The 26,894-nt window shown below is 44.4% G+C and overlaps 2 protein-coding genes across 10 annotated transcripts in view; both read right to left on the minus strand.

Annotated features, from left to right (window-relative positions):
- Positions 1–19,445, minus strand: MCM10 (minichromosome maintenance 10 replication initiation factor). Of its 2 annotated transcripts, none has more exons than XM_031043977.2 (20): positions 19,387–19,445; positions 17,800–17,852; positions 16,702–17,025; positions 15,825–15,929; positions 15,097–15,222; positions 14,419–14,593; positions 13,480–13,645; positions 12,447–12,614; positions 10,954–11,070; positions 9,395–9,594; positions 8,511–8,611; positions 7,391–7,492; positions 7,175–7,292; positions 6,092–6,311; positions 4,430–4,571; positions 3,708–3,826; positions 2,894–3,007; positions 2,005–2,150; positions 1,760–1,802; positions 1–1,409 (listed from the first exon to the last, which is right to left on the minus strand). In XM_031043977.2, exons 2-20 carry the CDS (start codon positions 17,804–17,806, stop codon positions 1,326–1,328), a joined length of 2,577 nt encoding a protein of 858 aa, XP_030899837.2. In that variant the 5' UTR covers positions 17,807–17,852; positions 19,387–19,445; the 3' UTR covers positions 1–1,325. The 2 variants fall into 2 exon arrangements, with proteins under 2 accessions (XP_030899837.2, XP_030899836.2); XM_031043976.2 differs by having other exon boundaries at positions 4,412–4,571.
- A 5,524-nt stretch (positions 19,446–24,969) lies between these two features.
- The window catches only part of OPTN (optineurin), a 35,946-nt gene continuing 34,021 nt past the window's right edge, over positions 24,970–26,894 (minus strand). For all 8 annotated transcript variants that reach the window (XM_034063014.1, XM_034063011.1, XM_034063015.1 and 5 more), the window contains exons 12-14: positions 26,423–26,553; positions 25,415–25,494; positions 24,970–25,178 (exon numbers count right to left, since the gene is read on the minus strand). In XM_034063014.1, the coding sequence (XP_033918905.1) occupies positions 25,057–25,178; positions 25,415–25,494; positions 26,423–26,553 (333 nt within the window). In that variant the 3' untranslated portion in view covers positions 24,970–25,056. The remainder of the gene's footprint in view (positions 25,179–25,414; positions 25,495–26,422; positions 26,554–26,894) is intronic.

The following is a 26,894-nucleotide window of genomic DNA, read 5'->3' on the forward strand; positions in this document are numbered from 1 at the left end:
GCCTTTTATTGTGCACTCTATTTATTCTGAATGAGGAATCAATTGGAGCCATTGCCAAGCAATGTCAGCTACATGTTAGGTCACCTACCAGTGACACCCCACTCACCGAATGGTATGACATGAATGCAATGCACTGGGCCAAGCTGCCCAGCAAAAGCACCAGAAGAACACTGCAGAACACTGAGGCAACCTGTCCAGTTGCTTCAAATAAAGCAACTTATTTCTCTTCCAGCTCCTGTGGAAGCAAACAGAAGAGGTACCAACAAGGCCACATGTCCACAGGGACATGTGAGGCTGTGGGTGGCAGTTTCACTAAATCAATGAGGTACTACTGTTTTTAGGCTCTAAAAAATACCCTATGATCCTATGGGGCATGAGCTAGGTGCAGCAGAAGGATCAGGTCCAGGACAAGCTGTGGCAGCAGCCAAGGTTAACATGGCCACAACTGTAAAGACTTCAGGACAATTTAAAACGCCAAACCCCAGGTAAAAGCTATTACATGTAATTGCTTTAAAACCACTCACAAACCAGTGCCAAATTCATTAAAATGCTTCTCAAAGTGGGAGCTGCAAGTTTTTAGCCATGAAGATGTAATGTGGACGGTGGTGGAGGCTCACTAAGGGCTGTTAATAGGGAAAGGGGTTTCCAAAGAGCTCCCACCAGGCTGCAGTGTAACCACCACTGGCTGGCAATGCCAAGGCCGGTGGAGGGGATTTTAACACATAAACCAAGCAGACCTCTTGGGAACTATTAGGCATCTGCTCTCAAGGGTTCAAAGAGAGTAATTCTGGAGCCAGTGAAGACTGCTCTGTACCTACAACTCTCTCACACCTCCTTTTGGCCAACAGTTGAACAACCATGACAGGTTGACATTTACACACCCCAGTATTAACCACACAAGAGCTCATGGAACCTAGAGTCCTCCCAGTTCATGATGATTTGTCACTTCAAATTCTAGTGAGGTCACTCTACACCAGCCATTCAGCATAACTTGTTGGATCCCTAGGGATTTCTTAGTACAAATTCCACCGTAGTTGTCTATTTTCTAGGTTAAATCTTGTGAATAAGTTATAGTAAGAAAGAACAGCAGGCACGATGTGTGTTTCATATGGAGCCTGATTCAGTCAGTTCTAAAAACATCAAAGCTGAATATCCACGCAGTGACCTGGTGGAGACTTTGTGGATCTCCTCATCAGGAATTGATTCCTCAGCTCATTCATCCCTAAAACCAGAATCCTCTTGGCATTCCAGTAAAGAAGTGTGTGTCTTAGCCACAGAAATACATCCTTATGTTGTGGAAAAAACAATCAGCTCTAAACTCCAGGTCACTTGAGACTATTGAGGAATTTTGGATGTTCCTCCCCTCGTGGCAGAAGTGTTTCTCCACCAATCTTCGGACCCTTTTTCTCCTAGAAACATGAACCATGGAGAAAAGAAGTTAAATGTGTGGTGCAATGTCTCCCACCATTTCTGTGACAGAAAGTGGTGGTAGGGCTGTATTATGTGATTGACGCTCTAGGAACCTTGACATTCTTACAACTTTGGTCAAAAGCAAATTCCCCACAGTTAAATAAAACAAAGCTTCAAGAGGACATCCACTAAAACACAGCCTGTGGTTACCTGTATGCACCTGACAAAACACAGACCTGTCTGGTTTTGCTGGGAGCTTGTAAGGGCCCTGAAGCAAAGCATGGGGCAAAAGTACCAAGAGAAGCAGGCAGAGTGCTGAGATGCTCAGCCACTGCTGGCTCCCACTTACCTTCAGCATCCCGTCCCGCTCCCACTTGTAGAGGCCACAGGTACTGAAAGATGAAGAGGGCAGGTGAGGACCGCTGTGGTGGGTGTTTGCTGCACAGTATTAGGGGGACCAAAAGTAGCCCCACATTGCTTAACACGAGGGCTGATGTTCCCATCTTAGAACATGGTTATGTGATTCCCAGCATGTTACTGGTGAATGAACAGTACAAAGGTCCCTGTCACTATTTCCCAAGGCTGATTCCTTACCTGCAGGGCTTTTTTGGGAGCCTGTGAAGGGAAATAGCTCGGCTTCCACAAGGACATTTGAAAAAGCGCTTGACGGCGTCATGAAAGTGGTAGTCATGGTTATCCTGGATACACGTCTCCAGAGGCTTGAAGTAGGTATAATTACACTGTCAGGGAGGAGACAGAGAGCAGTGAGCTTTGCCAGCATGTGAGACCTGTTCTGTGGGCTGCTAACAGCTGAACACTGAGGAAAGCATCTCTGTCTTCTCCCACCCTGAGAAGCCCACCAGTCTGAGATCATTGCCCAGGCTTGTCACTGCTCCTCCTGACATCTTCCTCTGCCACCATCCTGCTCCCAGCACCTCATGAGGCAGTCCCAAACTGGGCAGTCCCAAAACAGAAAAGGCAGTGAGAGGGAAAGTCCAGCAGGGGCCGAAACTCTGGGAATGGGAGGCAACTCCTCCCTTCCTCTCTACTTGGGATAGTACCAAAGCTCCACTCCTCTTCCTGATGGCGAAGTCCCTGGAAATGCAGCTACAGGAATTCTACTCAGTGTTACGTTCTCACTTCACTTTGTCTTGTAATACGAGGAACTGAGGGTTCTGGTACAAAGCACTTACTTCAGGGAAGAAACTGGTATTTTCAGGACACCAACACCCAGAAAACCCACTGGCATCAACACCAAGTTGAGGTGTTCAGTACAGCTCTAAAGCCTGCCTTACCAGTGTCTCCATGTCTCAGTCACGCAGTGCATGGCTTGTTCTCAGCAACAGGCATAAGGAGCAGAACTGTCTCTATTTGATCTCTGCACTGGACTACAGCCAAGAGAGTAACAGATGGGTGTCTGCAGGATAGTCCAGCATCATTCTGTTCCACTCCACTACTGTCACCATGGCTCCCCTTCACTCACCATTTTACATGTCACAACTCGACATTTCACTTCTTTAATACTCCTCATCTTCTCTTCTAGTTCTTCCTTTTTCACCAGTGGCTCAAAGTATTGCTCCTGCAGTTCAGCCTCACCCTGTGGGGCACACACAAAAGGTTGTGGGAAGACAAAGATGGGAGAAGCTACTCTATAAACAGCATTAGGGCAAATTACTACTGGGCCTGTTTGAAGTAGACAGCAGTCTGGGAGCCACAAAAACACCAAATATGTCTTGCTTCCAAAAGAAAGCCATATAGTGCACATGTGATTACCAACTCTGAAATGAGCCACCTCTGAGATGTATGAGTGGATTTAACAGCATAAGCGCAAACCTACAAGGACAGTGCAGGGAGACAGATGTAATAAATGGAGTTGGTTCTTAGCCAAACTATTAATCCTCAGAAGACCTTAAACCAGCTGGGACTTCATACCAATGTAATGTGTCCACTCTTCCAAACACAGCAAAAACCTGATGGTAGCTTGACCTTCCCATGGCTATGGTAATAATGCTGATTTGCAGCCTGTGTGCTCAGAGGTCCCTCACCCTACTCACAGAGTCACTGAACGGTTTGGATTGGAAAGGACCTTCTTGAAACCTCTGGTTTCAACCCACTGCCATGGGCTGGGATGCCTCACACTAGACCATGTTGAGCCCAAGGCTCAACCTGGCCTTGAAGCCATCAGATTTGGTGCCTGTTACACATCTGTGTGCCTGTTTCTTGCTGAAATCATTAGGAGTGAGTGCAGAGAGCTCCCTAGTTTTGAGCTCTCAGTCATGGCTGGATTAAGGCCATACCTCTTTGAGGACATCTGTGTGCTTGGACTTGGCATTCAGGATTTTCTGGAACTCTTCTGACTTCAGATAGGCCAGCTGCTCACGCCGTTTCTTTTGGGCAGGCTCCAGTTCATTCATATCTAGGGAGACAAAAAGGTTCAGTCCTACAGAGACTGAGTTCAAACCAAGCTTGTGATCACTGCAGGAGATTTTGGAAGTTTTGGGTCTCTCAGGCAGATGTTCAGGTCAAACAGCAGAAACATAAATAGGCTTGCAGAACAAAAAGCTTTTGTATTTAATAACATTGCATCTTCTCTCAGAGCTGTACCAGGAATTTCCACATTACTTCCGGTGTGAGCAGCACTGCCTCCCTGACTGATGGAGAAGCATTACAGAGAATGAAGCCATTCATCCAAGATTACACAGTAAATCACCAGCAGGGACCTCAAGTTCCCACAGAAAATTCAGATACCTTCCCAGGTGGGACTATTTGGTTTCCTTTGGTTACATCAGCCATGCTGAAATGCCAGAACAGAGATGAGAACAGGGAGCTATCAGGGATTACATCTCACATTCTCTCCACAGGGGTAGAGATTGTTCAGCCTTTGCAACAAACCCTAGAGGTTCTAAATGGACTTAACTTGGCCTCTCTTTGGTTTTAACTCAGCAAGTGTTCAGCAGGACATAAGCATGATTTTTCTCTCCTAGAAGCTAACATTCCATACCATTCTCTGCTTCTGTACCTTGTGGCTGAGCAACATTCTTCTCAACTCTTTCAATAATTTCTAGGACATCAGCATCATCAGCTCGTTTCCTCTTGACATTGTTTGGGTCCGTTTTAGAAAGAACCTGTCCTTTTGCTCGTAGTCGTTGTATTGCAGCCAGCTAGAAACAAGAGAATAGCGGTGAACGGGTTGGTGAGCAGTCTGGCTCCCGTGTTCCTATCTCCAGAAGCAGCACAGGAAGTCTGTCAAATGAAGGCCCGAGCACGGAGCTGGCCAGAGAGGCCCAGCAAAGTCCCTAGCTCTGCTGTACATGTAATTCACCACATACCCAATCTCTTGTGACTTCCTAAGCTATAAAATCACTTCTACTGTGGTGTTACCGGGCTTGGTAATGCTGCAGCTGTGCTTTAACTGCCTCTCAAATCACTACCTTTTTCAGAGGAATCAAATCAGTTGAGATTTCCACATAAATTGGTAGTAATTTAGAACTAAGAGAAACTTGTATACAACTATTCCTTGCCATGTTCCCAGAATGCTAAGACTAATTTTTCCTTATTGGAAGAGAGAAGTTTCTCTGACAAACATGAACACATTTGTGCCAAGGAAAAATGCAGTCTGTTCTGGCTAGCAACCAGAATTATCCAAATTCATGACACAACACATCTGAACTAGTTTTGTTCACTGTTGCTTACCTGGCAAACAGAAAACACAATACACTGCACTAGCAATGCCAAAGAACAAACGCACAGTTTAGCTTTCCAAGGATTTTCGGCACAAATCCCATGTCCCTTCCCAGCACTTAAGGGTTTTCATGCTTGTAAAACAATTTATGGCAACAGGCTTTGCCCTCCTTCTGTAAAAAAAAACACTTCAGCACCTCCCATCCTCATCCAGAACCTATCCACAACCTGATGCTTTAAGATGTCCCAAGCCCACAAAACACAAGAGTAGAAAGAGCAGCCACTGGTGGACAGAGAATCTCCATCTCAGTTGCATGAAGAAGAGTGCAAGGACAGCCACAGGGCTATTCCAAACTGCTCTCCAAAGGTAATTTGCCCAAGGGATGACAGACTGTGTCAGGTCATGAAGAATGGAGTCAGTTCTGTTTAGAGAAGCTGTCAGGATGCATGAAAAAGTATTTCTTCAGCAAAAAGCTTAGCATCAGGCTCATGACTTAAATAAGACGCACTATCCCCCTGCCTCTTTTTCCCCAACCCCAACCCAAGAGGCTGCTCTGCCCCACATTGGCATTTGCTGAAATCACCAATTGTGTCAGTGGCTTCAGTTATGCTTGCTTTCAGGGAAGATCAAGAGTGAGCTCATGAGCATCACACACATTAGACAGATCATAACAACTCACTTCCAACCAATTCAGGTGGAGTTTGAACAAGCAGGAGAACGCAGCTCCAGTGGCCAAACGTCACACACAGAAATTCCTCTTTAGCTGCTGTTTCACTGCTCTGGAGGTTGACTACAGGCAAGATGGTAACATGGGCCTTGGTACTAACAGCTGTCAGGGGTGTAGGTTTCTTGTGTACTGCAATTGGCCAGTCTGATCCCACACATCAGAAACCACTTATGTCAGAGCTGAGCTGGCCTATATCTGATCAAAGATTCCTCTACTACCACAAACCAAACTTCCCTTAACCTCCCTTTCTAGAAGATTCAAAGGGCTCTTACCTTTTTGGCTTCTGCCACGCTGTCTAGCTTTGGTTTTGGAGGAGGGGAAGACCCATCAAAGAAGAGGATATCTTCTCCTTCTGAGAAGCCTGTGCCTAGCTTGGGCCTCTGAGAAGTTGACATTTTGGCAGCTTTGGGAAACTCTGCCCCAGGCATTGGGGACTGTCTGGAGGAGGACAGGGAAGCAGGGCTGCTGGCTTTACTTGTGCTCTGGAGAAACCTTGTAATACAAGAACAGTCCATTAACAAAGGGACACAAGTCAGAGACAGAAAGGTTTGAGAAACAGGAATGGAAGGGATGCAGGCTGATTTTTCACTAAAATGCCTTCTATTGCTAGTACAACATACATCAATTTAGGCATTTGGGAGAGTGAAATAGGACTGGTAAGGAACTCACTGAAATCAAGAGTGACATGAAGTCACCAAGAGTGAACAACCAATTGCTTTCAAAACTGAAATGAGAGAGATGCATCAAGTGAAGCTGGGAAGTGGGAACCAAAAGCACTTGGAAAAATGGGCTTCTTTGCAGGACAGGCAGTAACCAGGAGGACTCCTTGTCACAGAAGTCACATAAATGACAGGTTCATGTGGGTTGTGAGGGAAATCCTTTCAGAGACACTTAGACACCACCCTGGATTGGGAAGTCGCTGAAATACACACTGTTGTAGGCTGGGAGAGAATTCTGGGGAAATATCACCATGATTGTGCCTAGTCTTACTGTGCTTCAGGTTCTGTTTTGGCTCTGAGCCTTTTGAGGTTACATCAATCTCAGTCTCACCCAGGGTGGCTCTTTCTGAGGTGGTTCTTAGGTTTCTTAATGAGATCTGCACAAAACCCTTGGCAAATCTTGAGGTGCAGAAGACCCTTGCAAGCTGGCAATGAACAGAACCAGGACTCCTGAGCCCAGCTTCCTACTCTAATCAGCTTCTTCCCATCGTGCTGGGCACTGTGCTGGAGCATTTAGTTCCCCGCTGAATACTGGGATATTTCTATTTCAATGAAGTTTTCCTTAAAACACCTCCCACAATTATAGTAGGGCCACAGTAACAGAACCCTTCCTGTGCAGGTCAGTGTGTATTTTACCTCCTCTGAATCTCTTCAGACCGCTTCTTTCTGGCTTCTAGTAACTTCTGTTTCTGTTGCTTGAGCAGTGCAGAAGCAGAGACAGACTGGATATTTGGCTCTTGCTTCTTTTCAACATCTGGGGAATAAACCAAACCAAAATAAAAAGTCACTAAAGTTTGCTCAGAAGGAGGGTGATTTCAGGAGTGGGTTTTCCTTCAGGCAAAAGGACAATACCTGCTTTCGTCCAGTGTTTGCAGAGGTTTCGTGCTCCAAAAGTTGGCTGTGCCAGTAGCTCCTTGAATTCCTCAGAACACTGCTTGGGTCTCTTTCCTGCACCTGGAGCAGAAGAGGCAGATATAAAACAGATCTGGAGCCAGGAAAGGAAGCAGGCCTGGTTTTAGGTTGGAAGAAACCCCTGTAGGTCACCTGAGTAAGGACACACACCCCCCCCCCCCCGCCAAAGCAAGGTCAGCTTCTACATTGTATTTGGTTACCCAAGCCCTTGTGCTCACAAAGCACATTATGCAGACATTTCCATTCCTTCAGCAAACCCATCAGTAAACAGCTCCTCAGCAGCCTTGGCTATCTGTGGTACTCCACCATTCCTATATTTAGAATGCTTGAAAGCACTGAAACCACCATATCTTATCCCTGGAAAATTAAGAGCTAGAGACAGGGACACACTCTGTATTGTCTGCAATGAAGGCAACTGAGGGAACTGAATTTGAACAAGATTTCTAAATGGCATGTAGAACACATAGTTTAAATCATCTGTTATCTGCTTTCCCCTGGGCATAAGGAGGATGTAATATCAACTGCTTTACAGAAATGGAGACAGTGAAGATCGGTGACATTCCCAAAACTATGGAAGGAATATGCTTTGAAGATCACAAAAGAAAAGTTCTAGGAACAGGCTGGGTACTCAGGAGGCCTCCTGCATTGCAGACCTGACTGATTTATACTTAGTATTCCTTGGAAGCTTTCAAGACTGACAGAAGTCATTTATTTTAATCAAAGAAAATAATTTCTCTGTTTTGAAGTTTTAAACCTTCCAATTCCCCTTAATCTGTCAAAGAGCTTCTGTCACTGTCTAAAGACAGGAGACTTAATTCAGGGGCACTGATGAAAAACAGATGCACGGAACTACCCAGTTGCTTAGTTACATCTGCCTTGCAGTTACAATCTCAAGAGGGAAGAGGGGTTTTGATCAATTGAGAAAGCAGCCTACAAATGGCTATCTCTGTAGCAGAGCGACTGCTAGGTTTATTCAGTGAGTAGCAGGGTCCTGGGACACATCTACACATCCAGCTGGGAATATGTGGAAGGTGAAGAGGCTACATGGGTAATAAGGTACCAATTTTCTGTTTGGTTTCCTGGACAATGGCATCAGCTCCTCTCACGACCAGACTGGAGAGAGTGGTTTGAATCTTCCTTTTTGGCACTGCAGCCGCTGCACTAGAAAGAGGAAACAAAACCAGAACATCAGTTTTCCCATTCTTAAAGGAAAGACAAGAGCTCAAATGTTAGCCCAGGGATTCAACAAAACTCCAGCCTCCTTCAAAGGTGCCTCTCTTCTGTCACCTGTCTGACTTTGGGAATGATGTGGAGCTAAATCCAAATTCTAGCACAATGTTTAGGATCTTCCATTTCTGCCTGGGTTGAGATATGTACTTCCTATGCATTGAGAGAAAACTAAACATAGTTAATGGTTAAACTTTGCTCAGAGATAGTTGTGAGATACACACTGATCACTTAATAATAAGCAGGGTGTACTACTTCTCTTCATTACCACACAGTAATACTGTGGAATTTCAGTCAAGAAAGAGAGGAGGAAATACACTGAATATAGGATTAAATGCCATGAGCCATAACTAAATACAGTAAGATAATGCCTCTGAAAAATACTCATCTTGAAGTCTCAAATGCTTGTGATCTCATGACTAAGTTGATTTCACCTACTGAAACACAATGCTGCCTGGCTGCACACCACTGTATTGAGAGGTATAACCACCCCATACCACATCTTTGTGCTGCCTGTTAACATTCTGCTATCAAACAGCAACTCTGTTATCCCATGGGACCAGGAGGATTACACCAAATGTAGGGCATTTCTTCCTCTCTGGTGAATGTAGTTATGGCAAAGGGATCGCTAACTAAATAGACCCCCTTAGAGCCTCAGGCTCACTTGTAAGGGAGGAAGTCTGTTGCAAAGCAAGGAAAGTAAGTGGCTTATCTTACACTGAGGCTGCGTATGCTGCTGAAGAGACTCCTCCATAGTAAAACCCATCCTGACACAGCCTCTCCTTCAAAGAGGGATTCCTCCGGCCAACTTTTCTGGGAGCGCGGCCACCAGAGTAGGTGGACTGAAGATCTGCCCGCTTGGAGCTGAGCTTTTTGTACTGGGATTGGATGTGATACTGGCAATATTCACAGTCATTCTGAAAAGAAATGGGAGAAGCCTGTTGTAGAACACCAGCAAATACAATGTACTTCATTCCTCTCACCCACATGCATCCTTCTATGGCTAGACTGAAGTAAGAGCCCTATTGTACTGCTGCAGCATTTGCTCAATTCAACACATTTATGCCCACACTCTAGCAATATAAAACAGAACTCAAATTGTCCATACTAATCCCTGGAAATTGTCCATACTAATCACTGAAAAAGACCTGTTTGTTAAGGAATTTTAAGGTTTTTCCTTGGCTCAAGTCAACTGATGTCCCAGGCCCTCTTCCCCAGATTCTGCACTCTTGACTCTAAGCTGCATGTGATTTTCTTACTGGCATGAACATGAAGGAAAACTAATGGGTCAGTGACAATCCAGGGAGTTTAGAACTGAAGATAATGGGTCTACCAGTGAGAGACAGCAGTGCCATAAATGCACTCATTCAGGGTGTTCTTAACTTTCTCCCGACACCTCCCTCCCAGTTCTCATTGATATTCATCTGCCCAGATTTGTGTAACTACAATCACCCCACAATCAAACATGTTTTGTCACCCATTAAACAGATAGACAATTCTTTCATGAGGTTCTTCTGTCAGACAGCCTTCATCTACAGTTTGCTCCAGGTGGCACTGGAACATCTCACTGGCACCTAGAGCCCTCTGCACAGCCACCTCCTGGAGTGGCTGTGCAATCACAGCCGTGTTTTGTGACAAGTATCTTCTGTATTTGTCTTCCTCCTTCTCCACACACTTTGAGTTCCTCTCCAGTTCTTCATTGCTTCATTTTCTCTCTTCCTAAGTGCTACCCTACTACCTATAACCCTTCCAATTTAGACAGTGCTACTTTCAGGTATCATAACATCACCATAGCCATTAAGTAACATTGTCCACCAGCCCTTTAAACCAGTACAGATCAGTACTGTTCCTAAAAGAAGAATCCCAACACCTTTTTCCTCTCATCTCCAGTGCCCCCCATGTTTATGTACAAATATTCTAGCAGCCTGCTGGCACGCTGGCCCAGGGAACTCACTGGGTTAAAACCATCTCTGAAAAACACAACCATTTCCAAGAAAACCTCCTATTGTTTTACCTTGGATGAGTTCCCTAGTGCAGTGCATGGAAGCTTGCACTGGTGCAAAGGAGAGTGAAAGGGTATGGAGACCGTGGTGCTCATGGGTCAAGACTCTCTCTTTTCAGTGCTTTGCATGTAGGGAACTACTGTGCTATCACAGAAGCAGCTCCTCTGAGTTTTGTTTCTCAATTCCTCCACATACTTTAGTTACAAGTGAAAGAGTCAGAACGTCAGAACAAAATCAGCAGCCAGACATAAGGATGCCTCTTGAGATACAGACCAGGTTCACAATCTGTGCACAAGGATCACCATTCTTCTTCCTGGCTTTGCAGGTGCCCATGTCCAGAGCTTCACCCATGAGAAGGATCTTCTGGGGATGGTCAACAGACAAACACACCTACAAATCAGTAAGAGCATGTCTTGAGGACGAACTGGATGGGTTTCTCTCTAGATGTCACTGGTTTGGCTCTGATTCAGGTTGGTACCCCTGGTATTAAAAATGCAGCTTTAAAATGCAGGCCCAGTTTAATAAAACCACATGTTCAGACTGAGAAAAGGCTCAGTGAAAAAAAAGTGCATTTCCTTCTCACAAAGAGATAAAGATGTATTTCTATGCTGAGCTTCAGGAAATCAAGGACCAGCAAAGGCAGCTGTGAATGAATGATGGTCCTGTCCAGCTCAGCTCTGACACCATCACAGCACCCACATTCAGCAGTGGATAGGAAGAGCAGATGTAGTAGAGCTCTCTGTCCCTCTCTATATGTTTAGGTCAAATCAAAGCTGATGTTATGCAAGAAGAGTGTCTACTTCACACAACCAAAGATACTAGGAATTGTGTCTGTAGGTTAGAAACACTTGGAGAAGTCAGTTTTAATGCAGTTCTAAATATGTACATTTTAGCTAAGAACAATTCTTCACAGTTAAACACAGCCCTGCACTAACTCTGCTGTGCCTTTCTATTCACCAATAGGATTTTTTACTGCTTATTCCTGTTAATTTAAGCAATTAGATGGCTTAATAGACAGTTAATGAGATTCTTCATTTTTCCATTTGAAGAATTTAAGATACAAACCAGTACATCACCAGCAACTAGCCTGAAATTCTGCTTTACAGAAGCCTGTCAAATTGGTTTCCATTTCAGTACTATTAAAAATATATTAAACAATAATTAATTTATTAGCAAAATGAAGCCACCTTAAATGTTTTGATACCTACAGGAAAGTAATTCATCATCTTCTGCATTTAGAAGTAACTGATTAAACAAGTCAGCTACTATTTATCAACTTACTATACATAACATATAGTTTAATAAATCAAATGCTACTCCATCTCAGTCATGATTCTGAAACCAGGAAACATTTTGCAATCACATCTCCTGCTTAAATTAGAAGAGAGAAATGAGCTTCCCCACCTTTTTTGGCTTTGAGAGGCCTTTAGGCTGAAATAGACATTACATTGAAGTAGCTGAAGAAACCGAAATGAAAACACACTCTGAACATCAGTGTGTGAGACAACTGCAACCATGAGCAGATTAAACACTTGAATAAACTCTGCTTTTAGATGCTTAATAGGACTTCTTTGAAGTTCAGTCTTCCAGAAGGCTGGGAACAAATACACACCATGCAAATATCTGAATACAATTTTAACTGTGCAGGCAAACTGCTGTAATTTTAGCCTAACTATGTGCTATAGAGCTAATTCTCAAGCAGATGTAAGAAAGTTCAGCTATGGAGTTTTATCTACAGCTGATAGACAAGTGAAAAATCCTCTAACCTCATCTGAGCCTTCTTTAGGTTTCATAGGATTGGCATTAAGCAGCCCGATTACTGTGCCTTGGTCTGTCTTCCAGTGCTCTTTGTGGACATCACCAAACAAGAAGAGTGAGACACACTGATTAAGATCCCGTAGGTCGTTCAGCCGCCAGATACTGAAGGTTCTGCCCTGGAAGAGACATTCACTTTCCTTTCAGCAAACAGTACAGGGACACTGACTGCAGCCCCTGTTGTTTTTAAAGAGTTATTCTGATTCCCACCCCCATGCCCAGCATTCTTCTGATTTCATAGAATGGTTTTGGTTGGAAGAGACCTTAAAGCTCATCCAGTTCCAATCCCCTGCCATAGGCAGGAACACCTTCCACCAGACTAGGTTGCTCCAAGTCCAGGCCAGCCTGCCCTTGAACACTGACAAGGATGGTGCATTTAGAAAAGCACATGTGTAATATCAGTAAGAGATACAACACCTCCAGCCATATCACCCAGCCAGTTCTGGAGTTCTTAAAGGCCAAAATAGCACAGTAATAGTGCTGCCAACCAATGTTCCTGATATTAAAGCTGGACAGCACTCTTGCTTGCTGAATAGAGGTTTTTGCCTCACTGAACAAATAAAGCCAAGGCATATCTCCATTTCATCAATGACTTTCTATAGGATACGTACACCATCTAGGACAGAATGACCTCTAGGGAAATAATGGAGGCAGAATGTATTCACACATTTAAAACAAAGACCGAGAGTCACAGTCTTATTTATTTATTTCTTTAATTGGCATTTAACATATAATGAGCACTCAAAACAGATTGATGCAATGGTTACATTAGCCAATGCTACTGCGTGGGACAATTGGTAAGCTAAGGACTTATCCCAAGGACTAAAAGCAGCATCATGAAAGCAGGCAAGCCAAGATCTTTAATACAGGAGCTTTTCATTAACTCCATGGAGTTGACTGATAAAAGACCTAGCTTCTCAGGAAAGAAGACAAACATTTCACTTGAACTGAGCAAGGGATAGTTACTTACTAACAGTTACTTACGTTATTTGTGCTCTGAGGAGTGACCTTCTTCACTATGACTCCAAATGTTACCCAGTCGGTTTCCTCCAGGTTTTCTGCAGCAAGTTTGCTCTTCAGCTGAGACAGTCGGATGAGCTTCCTGTTAGCCATTTTCCTGTCCATTTCAGCTGAAGACACACGGGGCTTTCTGGATTACATAAAAGAGAACACATCCATTAGCATAAATGGACAACGAAAATCATCCAGCATTCTCCTGGGGAGACTGTGTCTTGCTGCAAAATGCCTTGTGCCTTATTTCACCCAGAGGTCACTTGAAACAAACCTCCTCTGTTCAGGACACTGTACAAACACCAGATAGATATTGATCACACTGTTTATTGTTCAAATAGCTGCACTGCAACTTAGCCCCAGGCCTGCATTAACTCTTCTCATTTCAGGAATGACTGATACAACTGAGCAGAATTTGGAAATCCAGCATGGTATCCGATGAGGAAACACACCCTGAGTATTCAGAGACCTCTTGTGGCCACATTTAGCATGGAGATTTCGAGGCTGCTCAATGTGGAGGAGAATGTGCTCAACCAGAGCACAGCTGAGCTTTGCACATGCCCACTGCTCCTCTCCACCACTGAGGACATCCAGAGGAAAATAGTGCTAATAAAATGATGGGTTTTTTTTGTTGTTAGGGAAGAGCAGAGAAATAGAAACATGGTACTGAGCTAAAAGTCAATGTTTCATATTTACTGATTGCCCAGCCAGTGCTATAGCTTTGTGCAACATCACCTAATGACAACTGACTGATGTGACATGGTTAAATGACGTCTATACAGCAAATAAGGAATCCAGCCCCTTGCACACCCCTTGTGTGACCAGCACCACAGGACATTAGACTGACTGCATTTTCACTGCCACTACTGGAGGGTGGTGTTCCCAGACAGAGCCTGGTGCTGGGCTGCTCACCTTAATCTCAGTCCTGAGAAGGTTTCCACAGACACTGGCTGAGTTGTTGCACTGGAGCGTGCAAGCACATGAGGAGTCTTCTCTCTGGTCACCTTATTGGGTGTGTTACCTGCAGCAGATTGGAGAGGCTGGAATGCCAGACTGAGGACTTGCTGTGGAGGAGGAGCCTTGTTCTCTTTAGCAGGAAAAAAAGCAAGGAAAAAACTCTTGATCACAAAAGAAAACTTCTAAATAAAAATAACACTAACTTAAAACTGACCAGAGACTGAAGTCTAATATAACACACTTAAAAAACAGGTATGAAACTGCCTTAATTATACTGAAATGGTCTCACTGGGAACTAACTGACAGCTCCAAATCAGTCACATATAACTCAAGCAAATGTAACTGCCTGGTGAGAAGCTTCCCAGAGCAGCTCTCATTTTCCAGGCAAGCTAAACTGTCAGATATACAGTGTAGTGTCAGTGTCCAAGTTAAACATAGCAGTACAGAGCATAGCACCTACTGCAAAGAACATAGTAACTAACTCTGTAATAAGCTCCGTTCTGCTCTACCAGACTGCTTTTAATGTACCAACTAGTGTTAAACTGTCCTGGTGTCTATACTGCTGCTGTGAAGTAGATGAGCTTCCAAAAACAGCCAGTGTGTTCCAGTGAAAAGGCAGGCTGGGAATGGTACCTGCTTTTGATTTCTGGGTTTTTCTCCTGGCTGGAGGTAAAGGACTGCCCAGCTGGGCTGAGAAACAGGGTGACTCTTGCAGCTTCTGAACATTCCTTTCCTTTAAGGGTGAACAGGGAGATTTACCTGGCCAAGGAAACAAAATGATGTGACATCTCAGAATCTGGACTCAAACATTAAGAATTGCTCCAAACTAAGTAATTCTCTGGATAACAAATCCAAGTCAGGGTCCCACATGGAAGCCTTTCAGCTAAGTTGCCAGCATCTGAAATGCAAGAGCTGGAAAAACCCCAGTAAGTCTTCCCCATGATGACCTTAAACTTTGGATGTCACTGAAATCATGAAGATGTGGAAAGTAGGAGCATCTCCTTGCTTTTCAATTTTCCCATGCAGTTTCATTACTACACCAAGCGTGCTATAGCAACAAACAGCTGTATTTTCTGTGTGTTACAACATCTGCCAGTAAAAAGGGACCCTTCCAAAAGACCCTGGAGCACTTCATGAAAGCTGCCCCATGAAGAATCAATCCATAATGCAGATACCAAAACTGCAGCTCACTGATTCAGCCTGTAGCTGCAGGAAACAGTCTGGGTCAGAACATACCCAGGGCATCATTCCTCCTTGCTGCTCAGTGGCCACTTTAGGATTATTTCCAAGACTCCATTTTGACTATAAATTGCACACTGGTAAGACAACAAATCCTAAACCCATTTAATTAGTCTTATTACCAGGGGTTTTCTTCTCAAGGCCTGAATTGGACTGCTGCCCAATAGCAGCCTTTTGCAACTGCTCCTGTAAAGTCTTCATCTGTTCTTGCAATTTTCTCAGCTCAGCTAGGAAAGAAAGGAGAAGAAAAAGGATAATAATGAAGACAGCAGGAAGCCATTGCACAGAGGGATTTATGAGATCCCTGTAAGTCTGGCAGCTTTACTACGTCATAGGAACTTACAAAACAAAGGCTCAAGCCACAATACAGATTTACTTGGTTCTATGAAGCTCACATTGCAGGGACACTTTTCCATACAGCCTGGAGCTGACTTCTCTCATACAAATATTTTACTTGAACATGGTATGTTCCTTGCCATGTTGCATGCAACTTTCCTAATAAATACAAGACAATTTAAATGGCTGATTATTGCATTCCTTTGCAGAAATAAATGCTTCTGATATAATAAAGTGTGTGGCTTGGACACAGGAAAGCTCAGTGGCCAGCTCTGCTTCCATGCTGACTGATACGGGAGAACCTCCTGCCTGTAAGTCCTGAGGGGGAAGGGACTGCTGTGATAGTGAAAGATGCCAGGATGACAATCCTGAGCATCAAAGCAACACTGTCCTTTATTTGATAAGGTGCAGGTACACAGGCACCTTCCCTATCCTAGCTTAGACTCCCTGACTTACTTAAGTTCCATCTCTTTCTCTGGGAAAACAGGTTTGGTGAGTTTGGCCGTTGAGCACCAAAACCTGGACTTAAAAACTTTCACAAGAACTTTCTGTATTCTCTTTCTGGCACCACCCTAAACTGAGAAGCCGCAGGCCCTGCCTTCCACCCATTAGCTCTCTAAAGATGTATACAACAGAACAGAAAAAATATGCTGTTACAGAAACCTTGTAGTTCTTGGTTGGTTTTCTCTTTTGCCTGACTGGGAGCTGAAGTGGAGGGAGTTTCCTCTGCTGCCTCCTCCTCTTCCAGGAGGTCATCTACATCTCCGAATAGCATAGCCAGATTCTCCTTCTGTTCATCAATGGGGCTGTCCTCAGCGTCCACCTCCTCAGTGTAGGATGCATCATCTTCTGCATCAAAAAGCTCATCGTATTCATCTGGTTCTCCCCCCTCATCCTCTGGAGCATCTTCCTCCTCAGGAGAATTCCTGTTCTCAGTTGCCTCACTTTCTTCCAGGAGGGAGGCCAACAGATCCAAGTTCTCATCAGCTAAGGTAAAAATGAAACACAAGCGTTAAAGCTGCCATGGAATAAAACATCCAGGACACTCTAACTACAAGCTAATGACAACCAAAATTAAAACAGAGCAGCAATTAGCATTTAGCTTTGAATAAAGGAAAATAGAGCAGCTTCCTGCTGTCTGGTTGGATGGAAATGTGGTTGCAGACACTCTCAGCTTGTGATTCAGGCTGGCTAGTCAGCAGAAAACTTGCAGACTGCTAGCACTGGCTTTCTCTCCTATGCAGCTGCTTGTACAATAGCTGCTTGTACAAAGAAAAGCCTGCAGACCTGTAAAGGTGTAGCCAGAAGCTCTAAAGAGACACACATGTGGCTTTTGCCAGTGGAAGATGAAAAGGAAGATGCAAAGCAGGCAAGAAAGCATGTTCTGATATGGTTTATTTAAGGAAGAGCATAGGGAACAAAGAAATATGGTCTAAAGGGAAAAATAATGGAAAAAAGAAAAACAAGTAGAGAGAGAGGAATGGGACAGACAGAGCATAACTGAAATTCTAAACAAAACAAGGAATTAGCTTTTGCTACTGAAGAAAACACAATATCAAGGAAGGGTTAAAGCAGCCTCACAGAAAGGTGACAAGAATGAAGGCAAGAGGCAACCCCAAATACCTCTGCAAGTGAAATCAGTGTAACATAATTTCCTTTGCTAGAAGGTTTATCAAGTTTTTTTAACACTTGAACATATTAACTAATATACTGATCAGAATATACCTTTCCCACTGAAAGTAGGAGTACTTTCCCCCTTACCATCCATGATTTCACCAGGATTTCTTCAGCAGTCCCTCAAGGAAAAATATTGTCTGTTATGGGGAGGACAACAGTGATACTGTTAAAGTAGATACAGCTCATCTAGAAATACATATCATGTTCAGGCTCCTTATTTGATGATCTGCAAACCACCAGCTTATCTTTAGACACAGTTGCAGATGAGGACTCTACTAAATTTAAACCTCTCCTGTACATTTTCCACATCTAAAGTCTGACCTATGTAGAACTCCCTGCAGCGTAAGGGCATCACTTTTAGGAAAAAAAGCCCCTATCAGACAAAGATTTTAAGAAATGAAAGCCACATCCTTACAAAAATAACCCCTTTCACTTCACCATCCTGCACCATAATCATAATTACCATTTAACTAATTATTAACATTTAACAGTTCATAGAATCACAGACTGGTTTGGGTTGGAAAGGACCTTAAGATCATCCAGTTCCAGCCCCCTGCCATGGGCAGGGACACCTCACACTAAACCACGTCACCCAAGGCTCTGCTCAACCTGGCCTTGAACACTGCCAGGGATGGGGCAGCCACAGCTTCTCTGGGCACCCTGTGCCAGTGCCTCAGCACCCTCACAGGGAAGCAACTATTCTTAAAAGTGTACTTTCTGCATCTTTCACAGGTCCTCCACTTCATGGACACAGGACCATAAAAATTAAAGATCACAGGCTGATATAAATGGCCAAGGGAAAGCTGGATTAGAGGAAGGGAAATCCACCGAGAAAGAAAGAGGTTGTACTCAGTGGGGGTCGGTCTCTTCTCCCAAGTACCAAGTGATAGGACCAGAAGAAATGGCCTCAAGCTGCACAGGGGAGGTTTAGGTTGAATATTAGGGAAGATTTCTTCACTCGAGGGTGCTCAGGCATTGGAACAGGCTGCCCAAGGCTGTACCGGAGTCACCATCCCTGGAAGTGTTCACTCACCGTGTAGATGAGGCCCTCAGTGCCGTGGGTTAGTGATGGCCTTGGCAGTGCTGAGGTAATGGTTGGACTTGATGACCTTTAGGTCTTTTCCAACCTAGTTGATTCCATGATCCTTTTTATTATTAAACCCAAACTCTTTAACTCTGTGCTTACAGATCTTGCTGCTGCAGAGGCTTTTGTCACTTCTAATAGTTCTCTCTTTTCTTTTGCTCCAAGATATTAATTTTCAGCTAGGCACAAAACACAACCCAAGCTCATTCACGAGCAAGACTGACTTAGGGGCCACCAGAGCTCCTGCTGTCCCGCCGGAGGCACAGGCCCTGGGACCACCCCGCTCAGCGGGACGGGCCAGCCGAGCATCTCCCTGCACTGACGGCCAGCCCCGGAGCACCAAGGCCCGGCTGTGCCGTGCCCGCACTGCAGGATCGCCATCGCTGCCCGCAGTGCATCCCCGGTTACCCCACAGGGCCGCACCCCCCCATCAGGAGCCTCCTTCCCATCCTCGCTCGGCCGCCTCCCCAGCAGGGGAACCCCCACCGGGGGTCTCAGAACCCTCACCCCAACTCCGCTCCGCTCCCTCCTGCAGTACCACTCCCTGGGCCCCGCTCCCCCGGCTCTCCCCTCACACCCCCACTCACCACCATCCCCGCGCTCTCCACTACCCGCCAAAACTCCAACCGGGCTCCGCCCCGTATCGCGCATGCGCGACAGCCGCTGCGGGGTGCGCGCCAGAGCCAGTCCTGACAGAGAGGGGGCAGCTCGGCGCCATCTTGGTTGTGGGGATGCTGCTGGGCTTGGGGCCATGGGGTGATGTGGTGTGCCGAGCGGGGACACGGGAGTGAGGGTGATGGTGTCATGGCACTGTTAGACGCCTCGGTGTGTCTGTGTGAGATGTCGCTTGTCCAGTGGGGTAGTTCCATGGTGCCACGGCTGTGGCTGTACAGAGCTGTGGGCTCTGGTTTGACCCCTCTGGCTGTGGAGGACTGGCTGTGTCTCTTCAGGGTGGCCTCTAGTCATAGTCGTGTGAATCGAATCATAGAATCACGGAACGGTTTGGGTTGAAAAGGACTTTAAAGCTCGTCCGTTTCCAACCCCCTGCCACAGACAGGGACACCTTCCACAAGAGCAGGTTGCTCCAAGCCCCTGTGTCCAACCCGGCCTTGAACACTGCCAGGGATGGGGCAGCCACAGCTTCTCTGGGCACCCTGTGCCAGTGCCTCAGCACCCTCACAGGGAAGAGCTTCCTGTAGTAAAGAATAAGCTAAATAATCTCTGCACTTGTGTTAAGCCAACATCTGCAAACACACGTATTGCCATAGGATTATCAGCTGGGTTGGAAAACACCTTTATGATCAAGTCCAACCCAGGACTGCCAAGTTCATGAGCAACTGACAGGATTGTGTAGTCCAGTTCAGTATTTCTTTGGTACAAGCAACTATGATTCTGTAAAAAACGGTATTCCTGAATACACACAAGCTCACTGCTCTGGATCCTTTCTCTGTGCATCAATTATATGCAGAAATTGCTCCCAAAACAGAAGGGTTTGAGCTCAGATCCCAAGTCTCTTGCACTAACCCCACCCTGCAAGACAGTATACAGAGAAAGATGGGATCTCTGGTGTCCAAAGGGCAGCAGTACCAGTTTGAGTTAGGAAAGAGAAATTAAGAGAAATAAGCAATTCTGTGGAAGCTGAAGGAATTAAGAAGTTCCAGCAGATGGCAGGAAACAGCTGAGAGATGAATGCTCTGCTGAACAGTTGTCAACTGAGCTGCCTGCCCAGAGAGGCTTATGTTGGACTATCTTGGTTTTGGGTTTTCACCCCAAAACCACATGCCTAGCCCAGGCATGCTGGACTAACTCATTCTGGGAGCTCCTCTGTGTTGCTGCTCACCTGCAATGGAAGTGGGGAAACACCTTGTGTCCACCTTGACATGGGTGTAAAACTGGGGGCAGGCATCAGGATGCTGTGTTTTTCCCTCCCTCTGGCTGATTATTGCCAGTGAGACCCAGGCTAATCACAGAGCATCACCAAGCCATCCCACTCTCCATCTAACTGGAGTAATGATGGCTTGTATGCTCCTGTGACTTGAAGTTTGCAAACCCAGTGATACTTTGCCACTCACCAGTCTCAAGCTCACCCCACAGGGCTGTTCTGGCCCCTTCCCAGACTGGATTTTAAAACTGAAGTGGAACAAAATGCTTCTGGCTCGTGTTCCACATTGAGTCAGGATCATGGGACACACTCCTACATCAAGAACCATAGAATCACAGAATGGTTAGGGTTGGAAAGGACCTTAAAGATATCATTTGTTAAAACAGAGATAGGCAGGCAGGTACTATCTCATAGATATGTAATATTTAGTCTTTAAAACACAAATACGTTTTATCTTACCTTTCATATAGGGGAAAACAAAGGGTATGTACTCTTGAGCAAGTGCTAAAGAGCATCTGCTGGCCATGGCCTCCTGTCATGATAGATCATCTGACCTCTGGACTGCAGTTCATGATGACAACAGCAGGAAAATAAGCCTCTCTGTTGCATGAAGAGGTTTCTGTTTTTCTTCTTTGCAGCTCCTTGTCCCTCCTGATTTGTACTATCAGATATACTATTTTACCTTTCTGTGAAGACCTACTTCAGCTAATGCCCATTAGTATTCCTGTGCTGAGATTCCCCCTCTTTCTGAAGCCTCTTAAAATGATTAATTCTAACTTGACAGATGCAGAAGGAATTCATCCTTTGGCCTTTCACATTGATTTTCTGTGTTTTCATTAAGGTTAATGCTCCTCAGATGAAATCTGTTTTATTATCATTCTGTTAGTTTGATTTTGGCCTAACAGTGTTTCCATCAGATTTTGATCATTGCAGTATCCATAACTATCACAAAGCTCCTGTAATAAAATTGCATTCAGGGGAAAAAAGCCCATAAATACTACTGTTGCAGGGAACCAATTAAAAGCCAATAAGAGATTGCATCTGCTGGGAGTACTGGTGATTGATGAAGGTTGCAACCAAGCTGATGAATACCTCTTCACAACAGATTTCAGTCAGCTCTCTTTCAGTTACCTGAAATTATGGATGAGGCTGTGTGAGAACACGAGCTACAGCTTACAGAAAACAAGAATCCAGAGTCTACAAGAGATAACTGGAACAATAGTGATACCCAGCAAAAAAAAAAACAACTCACTGCTTTAATTATAAGGGAAAGAAAAGGGGGATTGTTTCTCCTGGTATTGGTAGCTGAGAATTTACTGACAGCATGACATGAAAAAGACACTGAAGGAAGATTTTCTTTGCCCTAAGAAACATCTACAGGTATTTTTCTTGTGTATATTGTAAGAATATTCATCTGCTGAGAGTGAAACATAAACCTGACACTATTGATTTGTCTTAATTTTGAATTAATCAGCTCTTGAATAGTTTCTGTGTCAGGTTTGGAGCAAAATCTTGACTAAAATACTGAGTCACCCTGGTTATTTTTAATTCCACTATTGATCTGCTCATTGTCTTTTTTTCCTGTGTGATTTGGATCTTCATCCACACCACAAATTGAGAAGCACTTCCTTATGGAAGTAGGTTGACAGGAGAATTTGCAATATACAAGTACAAAATACCTGCTGTAACTGCCCATCTGGTTGTGGGGTCCAACATCCCTAAGGCTTTCTCCTCCAAAGCTGTTCCATTGTCCTTAGCTCAACATCACAAGATGACTTAAGCTATATATATAGATGTATATAAGAAAATTTCACCGCACAAGCGTCTCTCACACAGATTGTATCATCCTTTAATGTTCAGAAGTTCAGAATACAAAAGGATGATCATCAGCCTGATCTTCACCTTCATTTGGAAGTAAAGCATTCCTGCCCCTGTACCTGGAATGCTATGCTGCTCTGCATTAGCCATCACTACCAGCAGTAATGCTTGGGCCTTGTGCCACAGCTTGACTTCTTTGAGAATGCTCTGCGTGACCTTGTCTGGAGCTGGGGCCCAGTGGAGTTTTCCACGTACCCTGTTATGGTAGAACAGCCACCCTCAAAGAGAACCCAACTGCATGAATATGCCTTCTTCTCACTGGGCAAAGTACTAAGGATCTACACAAATACCCTGTGAGCACAGTGGAGAGAGTATAAGCAATGACAAAAATTCATACTTTTAGTTAATTTCTCGTAAAATTAGAATCCAGTGTTTGTGGAAGTGAAAGGCCTCTGTGAAATAAGTCAGTAGTAAAGGCCATGAACCAGCTGCTGTTGGTTATACACTTTCACTCATGCTAGTTCTGTGGGAAGCTCATGGTCTACACAGTCCTTCAGTGGGATTTTAGGTGATCATTTCCACAAGAGACATTTCCCTCACCTTTTCCCTTCTGCTCAGTTCTTTCTGCATTAGGACTATGCAGTTGCCTAAAATCTAGACACACAAATTCCTGTTTGCTTGCTTTTATTCTGAATAACTTCTTAACCACTGAGTCCCTCCAGTAAGCCCACTCAATGGTAAGAGTAAGGGTTTGGGGATCAGAGCACCCCATCTTTTGTTAAAGCCCCTACAACTGTAAAAGCAAAAACTGATTAAAATTGCATTTTGTTATAGTTTTGCCCCTTACATAAACCTCCTCCAGTACAGGGGCTGTGTTATAAACACTGTTTCGCTTGCATTTTATCTTACAAGTGTTCCATTTCTACAGACCATGTTCCATGTATATGAAGGAGGATTCAGGCAACCCAACACCTCTAAGACTTGTGTGCAAAATGTCAACTCAGGAAACATTTAGGCTTATTATTATGTGAGCTTTGAAGCAGAAGGGTGAGCTAAGAAGTAATAAATTGAGTTTCCATATTGAGGTTGTGTGATCAGCCCACCCTGATGATGGATTATGCCATAAGGAGACAACATCTTGGCTGAAGATTTTCCTGCATCTTTTACTTCCCCTCCCTGCCCATTTCCAGCAGTGCAAACACTGGCTGTTTACAAGAGGTGAAACTTCTCATTTGCATTGATCCCAGCAGTTTGCTCCAGTTGTATCCTACTGTTCATGCTGGTTCATATTTGTTAAGAGATGTGTACTTTCCTCCCTTACTAAATGCCAAGTTAATAACTATTTTTTGGTATAATAGAAACACCAGGGATGGTAAAAACAGAACCAACAGACTACAGTGTACACAAGCTTTCAGCTGCAGGTATTTGCAGTCTTGTTTCAGCCTCCAAAGTATTCACATGCATAGATAATTTTATACTTGCAATAGATTTATTTTGAGATGTGAAAATCCATTATACTTCTCTTATTAAATAAGGCTACATCAATTTCAGCGCTTTCTAGCACAATACTGTACAGGTGCAAATCAACTGCTATTCTAAGAAAGAAGAATCAAGACACCACCTAAAAATGAACAGTTCTATAAAACCAAGTGACTTGGGTACACCAGGAGCTACATAAAACAGATGCAAATGATCTGATCTGTTTTAAATCTTAGCCACATCTGGCTAGAGCAAGAAGTTACATAAACCATCAGAAATTTAACATCAGATTAACATCAGCTGAAAGAGGGGAGATTTGGCTAAGATATTCGGAAAAAAACTCTTCACTATGTGATTGGTGAGACACTGGCACAGGTTGCCCAGAGAAGCTGTGGCTGCCCCACCCCTGGCAGTGTTCAAGGCCAGGTTGGACACAGGAGCTTGGAGCAATCTGCTGTAGTGGAAGGTGTCCCTGCCCGTGGCAGGGGTTGGGACTGAATGATCTTTAGGATCCTTTCCAACCCAAACCAGTCTGGGATTCTATGATTAGTATGGTCACAATGGCAGCAGTAAGGCTATCTGGAGAAAGAGCAGGGTTCATTTCAAAGGTTCAATGAATGCAGCACTACTCCATTTTGCTAAAAGCTTCTAAAACAGCTTTTTAAACATTAGTTTCCTGATACATAGGTATATGAGAGATGAAGTATTTACAGCCTCACAGTTCTTTTAATTGCTCAACAACTATCTCATCCCTCTTCTGACTTCAGTGACTTAGTTCCATTCTGCAGGATAGCCATGAGAGCAGAGCACATCAAGGGAATGTTCCTTAAAGATTTCATAGTAGCACACACTGGAACTGCTTTAACACATCCATGTTAACCTATAAAAACTCTTTTCCTAAAGCAGATTAAAACAGGATTAGTGAGTAAAGAGCAGGGAAGGAATTTTACCCTTTCCCATTGAATTAATGAGAAAACCACTGAAAACCTCCTTCATGGGATATAGAGTTGAACTTTATTCAAGCAGGATGTATTTGGCAGGTCAGATTCAATAACGATTAAGAACTGGAGGGCATCACTCAGTTAATGCAGTCCATAACATGAATCTGCAGTGTGTCCAGATCAGGTAGAATTTCTTCACATTTGGGACATGAATATATTGAGATACTCCGCTCCTCTGGCCAGCGTTGACTAGCAGTTCCTGCAAGCAGAGAAGATAAATGATTCCCTGTTACATTACTTGAGTTTTCCACTCTTTGTGGATTGGTTGAAAGAGGACTGGCTTGCTCCTAGCAGCCAGACAGTCATGCTCTTCCCAGCTACCCAGTTGCCAGAATAGCCACAGGGGAGCTGGGGAGCTGCTTGCAGCCAAGCAAAGCTGCTTTAAACTGCATACAGCTGGGCCTGGCCTTGTGAGCTGGAGAATACTTATGGTACCTCTTTGGACAAGGCAAGGTGAGTGCTCCCGATCCAGTGCCCTGGCTCCATGCCGACTCTGCATCTCCGCCAGAGGGTTTCTGTGGAGAATCAAGAAGTCAAAGGCTCTGAAAAAAGACCCAGCAAAAGGTATCCTCCCTTTGTCCCCAGAAAAAGTGAGAGGATTAAAAATAAATCAAAGGATTTCCAAGTAAATCGTGTACGACTGGTCATGCATTTAGTTCACAACTGCTGCTCGGAAACAGGACCTAGAAATGCTGCTGCTGCTTTGTGAAATCATGCCTAGAGTTTCTGTTGAAATCAGGGTCATATAACTGATACCAGCAGGATTTGGGCAGCTACATACCCAGGGATCTGGGGCAGGCTCCTCTGGAAAACTGCAGGGACTCAGCTGTTCAGGGCAAACTGCACATTTGATTAAAGCAGAAAGACAAGTTATACCAGAAAAAGGGTTGAGCATACAATTTATGTGAAATGTAGCTTGATTCTTCAAATTATGGGCACTCTTGTACCCATGGCTTCCACAACATGAGTTGAGGACACATGGTTAATATTCCTTTTGCCTCTTCTGCAGCTTAGAGTGCTAAAATGGTGCAAGTCCAGGATATCACAATCCTGTAAACTATGGGTACTCACCACTGCCACCTGGAGAAGCAGCAGATGTCCCTGGCACACATGCAGCAAGCTTAGCTGCAGATTCACCACTAAAACTGAGGCCAAAACCCAAAGAAACTCACATGAAACCAGCAGGGAGAATTTACCAAGCATGAATCATCCCGAGTGAAAACTTGCTAAGGCAACCAAGTAAAAGCCAACACACCTTATAGAGATTCTATCACAAAACTAAAATGAGAAATCAGGCAATTTTAAAATTCAGATTAACCAAGAAAAAAAAGTGTGCAAAGTTGTTTGCCATTCTACTGAGCTGCTGGCATGAGCAGTCAGCACTCTTCTTGGTTGGACTCAACAACACAGTCCAGAGGCAGCTCAGCCAAAGTCTGTTCTCACCGGCTAAGATCTTCCAGGTTTTGCTGGTCTTTCAGCAGGTGTGCCAGCTGGACAGCCAACTGCTCCTTCTCCTCATGGATCTTCTCTCTGGCTGCCCTCTCAGCATGGAAATCAGAACAATAAACCTCCATCTGATCAGAAATATGAAATCCTGCTGAGAATTTGTCACTTAGACGAACCACAGTCATACATGGTAAATCTGTATCATAGTCCGCATCTACTCAAAACACTCCTACAGCATTTACACTCTGCAAAGTGTAGATCTGCACTACTTACAAGGTGAGGAAGACTCAGTGGACTCTGGGTAAGATACTTCAAGTGTCGTATCTGGGATAGTGCTATTGCCCTCTGCTGTACAGAGGCAGAAATGCGGCATGGACAAGCAGTGAGGAGGTGACTTGACCAACGACAGGCCGCCTTATCTATGGCACAGGCAGTGGACCTGGGCCAAGATGCCAGTTTTGTGCTTTAA

The sequence above is a fragment of the Melopsittacus undulatus genome, chromosome 5, assembly GCF_012275295.1.
Source record: "Melopsittacus undulatus isolate bMelUnd1 chromosome 5, bMelUnd1.mat.Z, whole genome shotgun sequence".
In the NCBI taxonomy this organism is placed as follows: domain Eukaryota; kingdom Metazoa; phylum Chordata; class Aves; order Psittaciformes; family Psittaculidae; genus Melopsittacus; species Melopsittacus undulatus.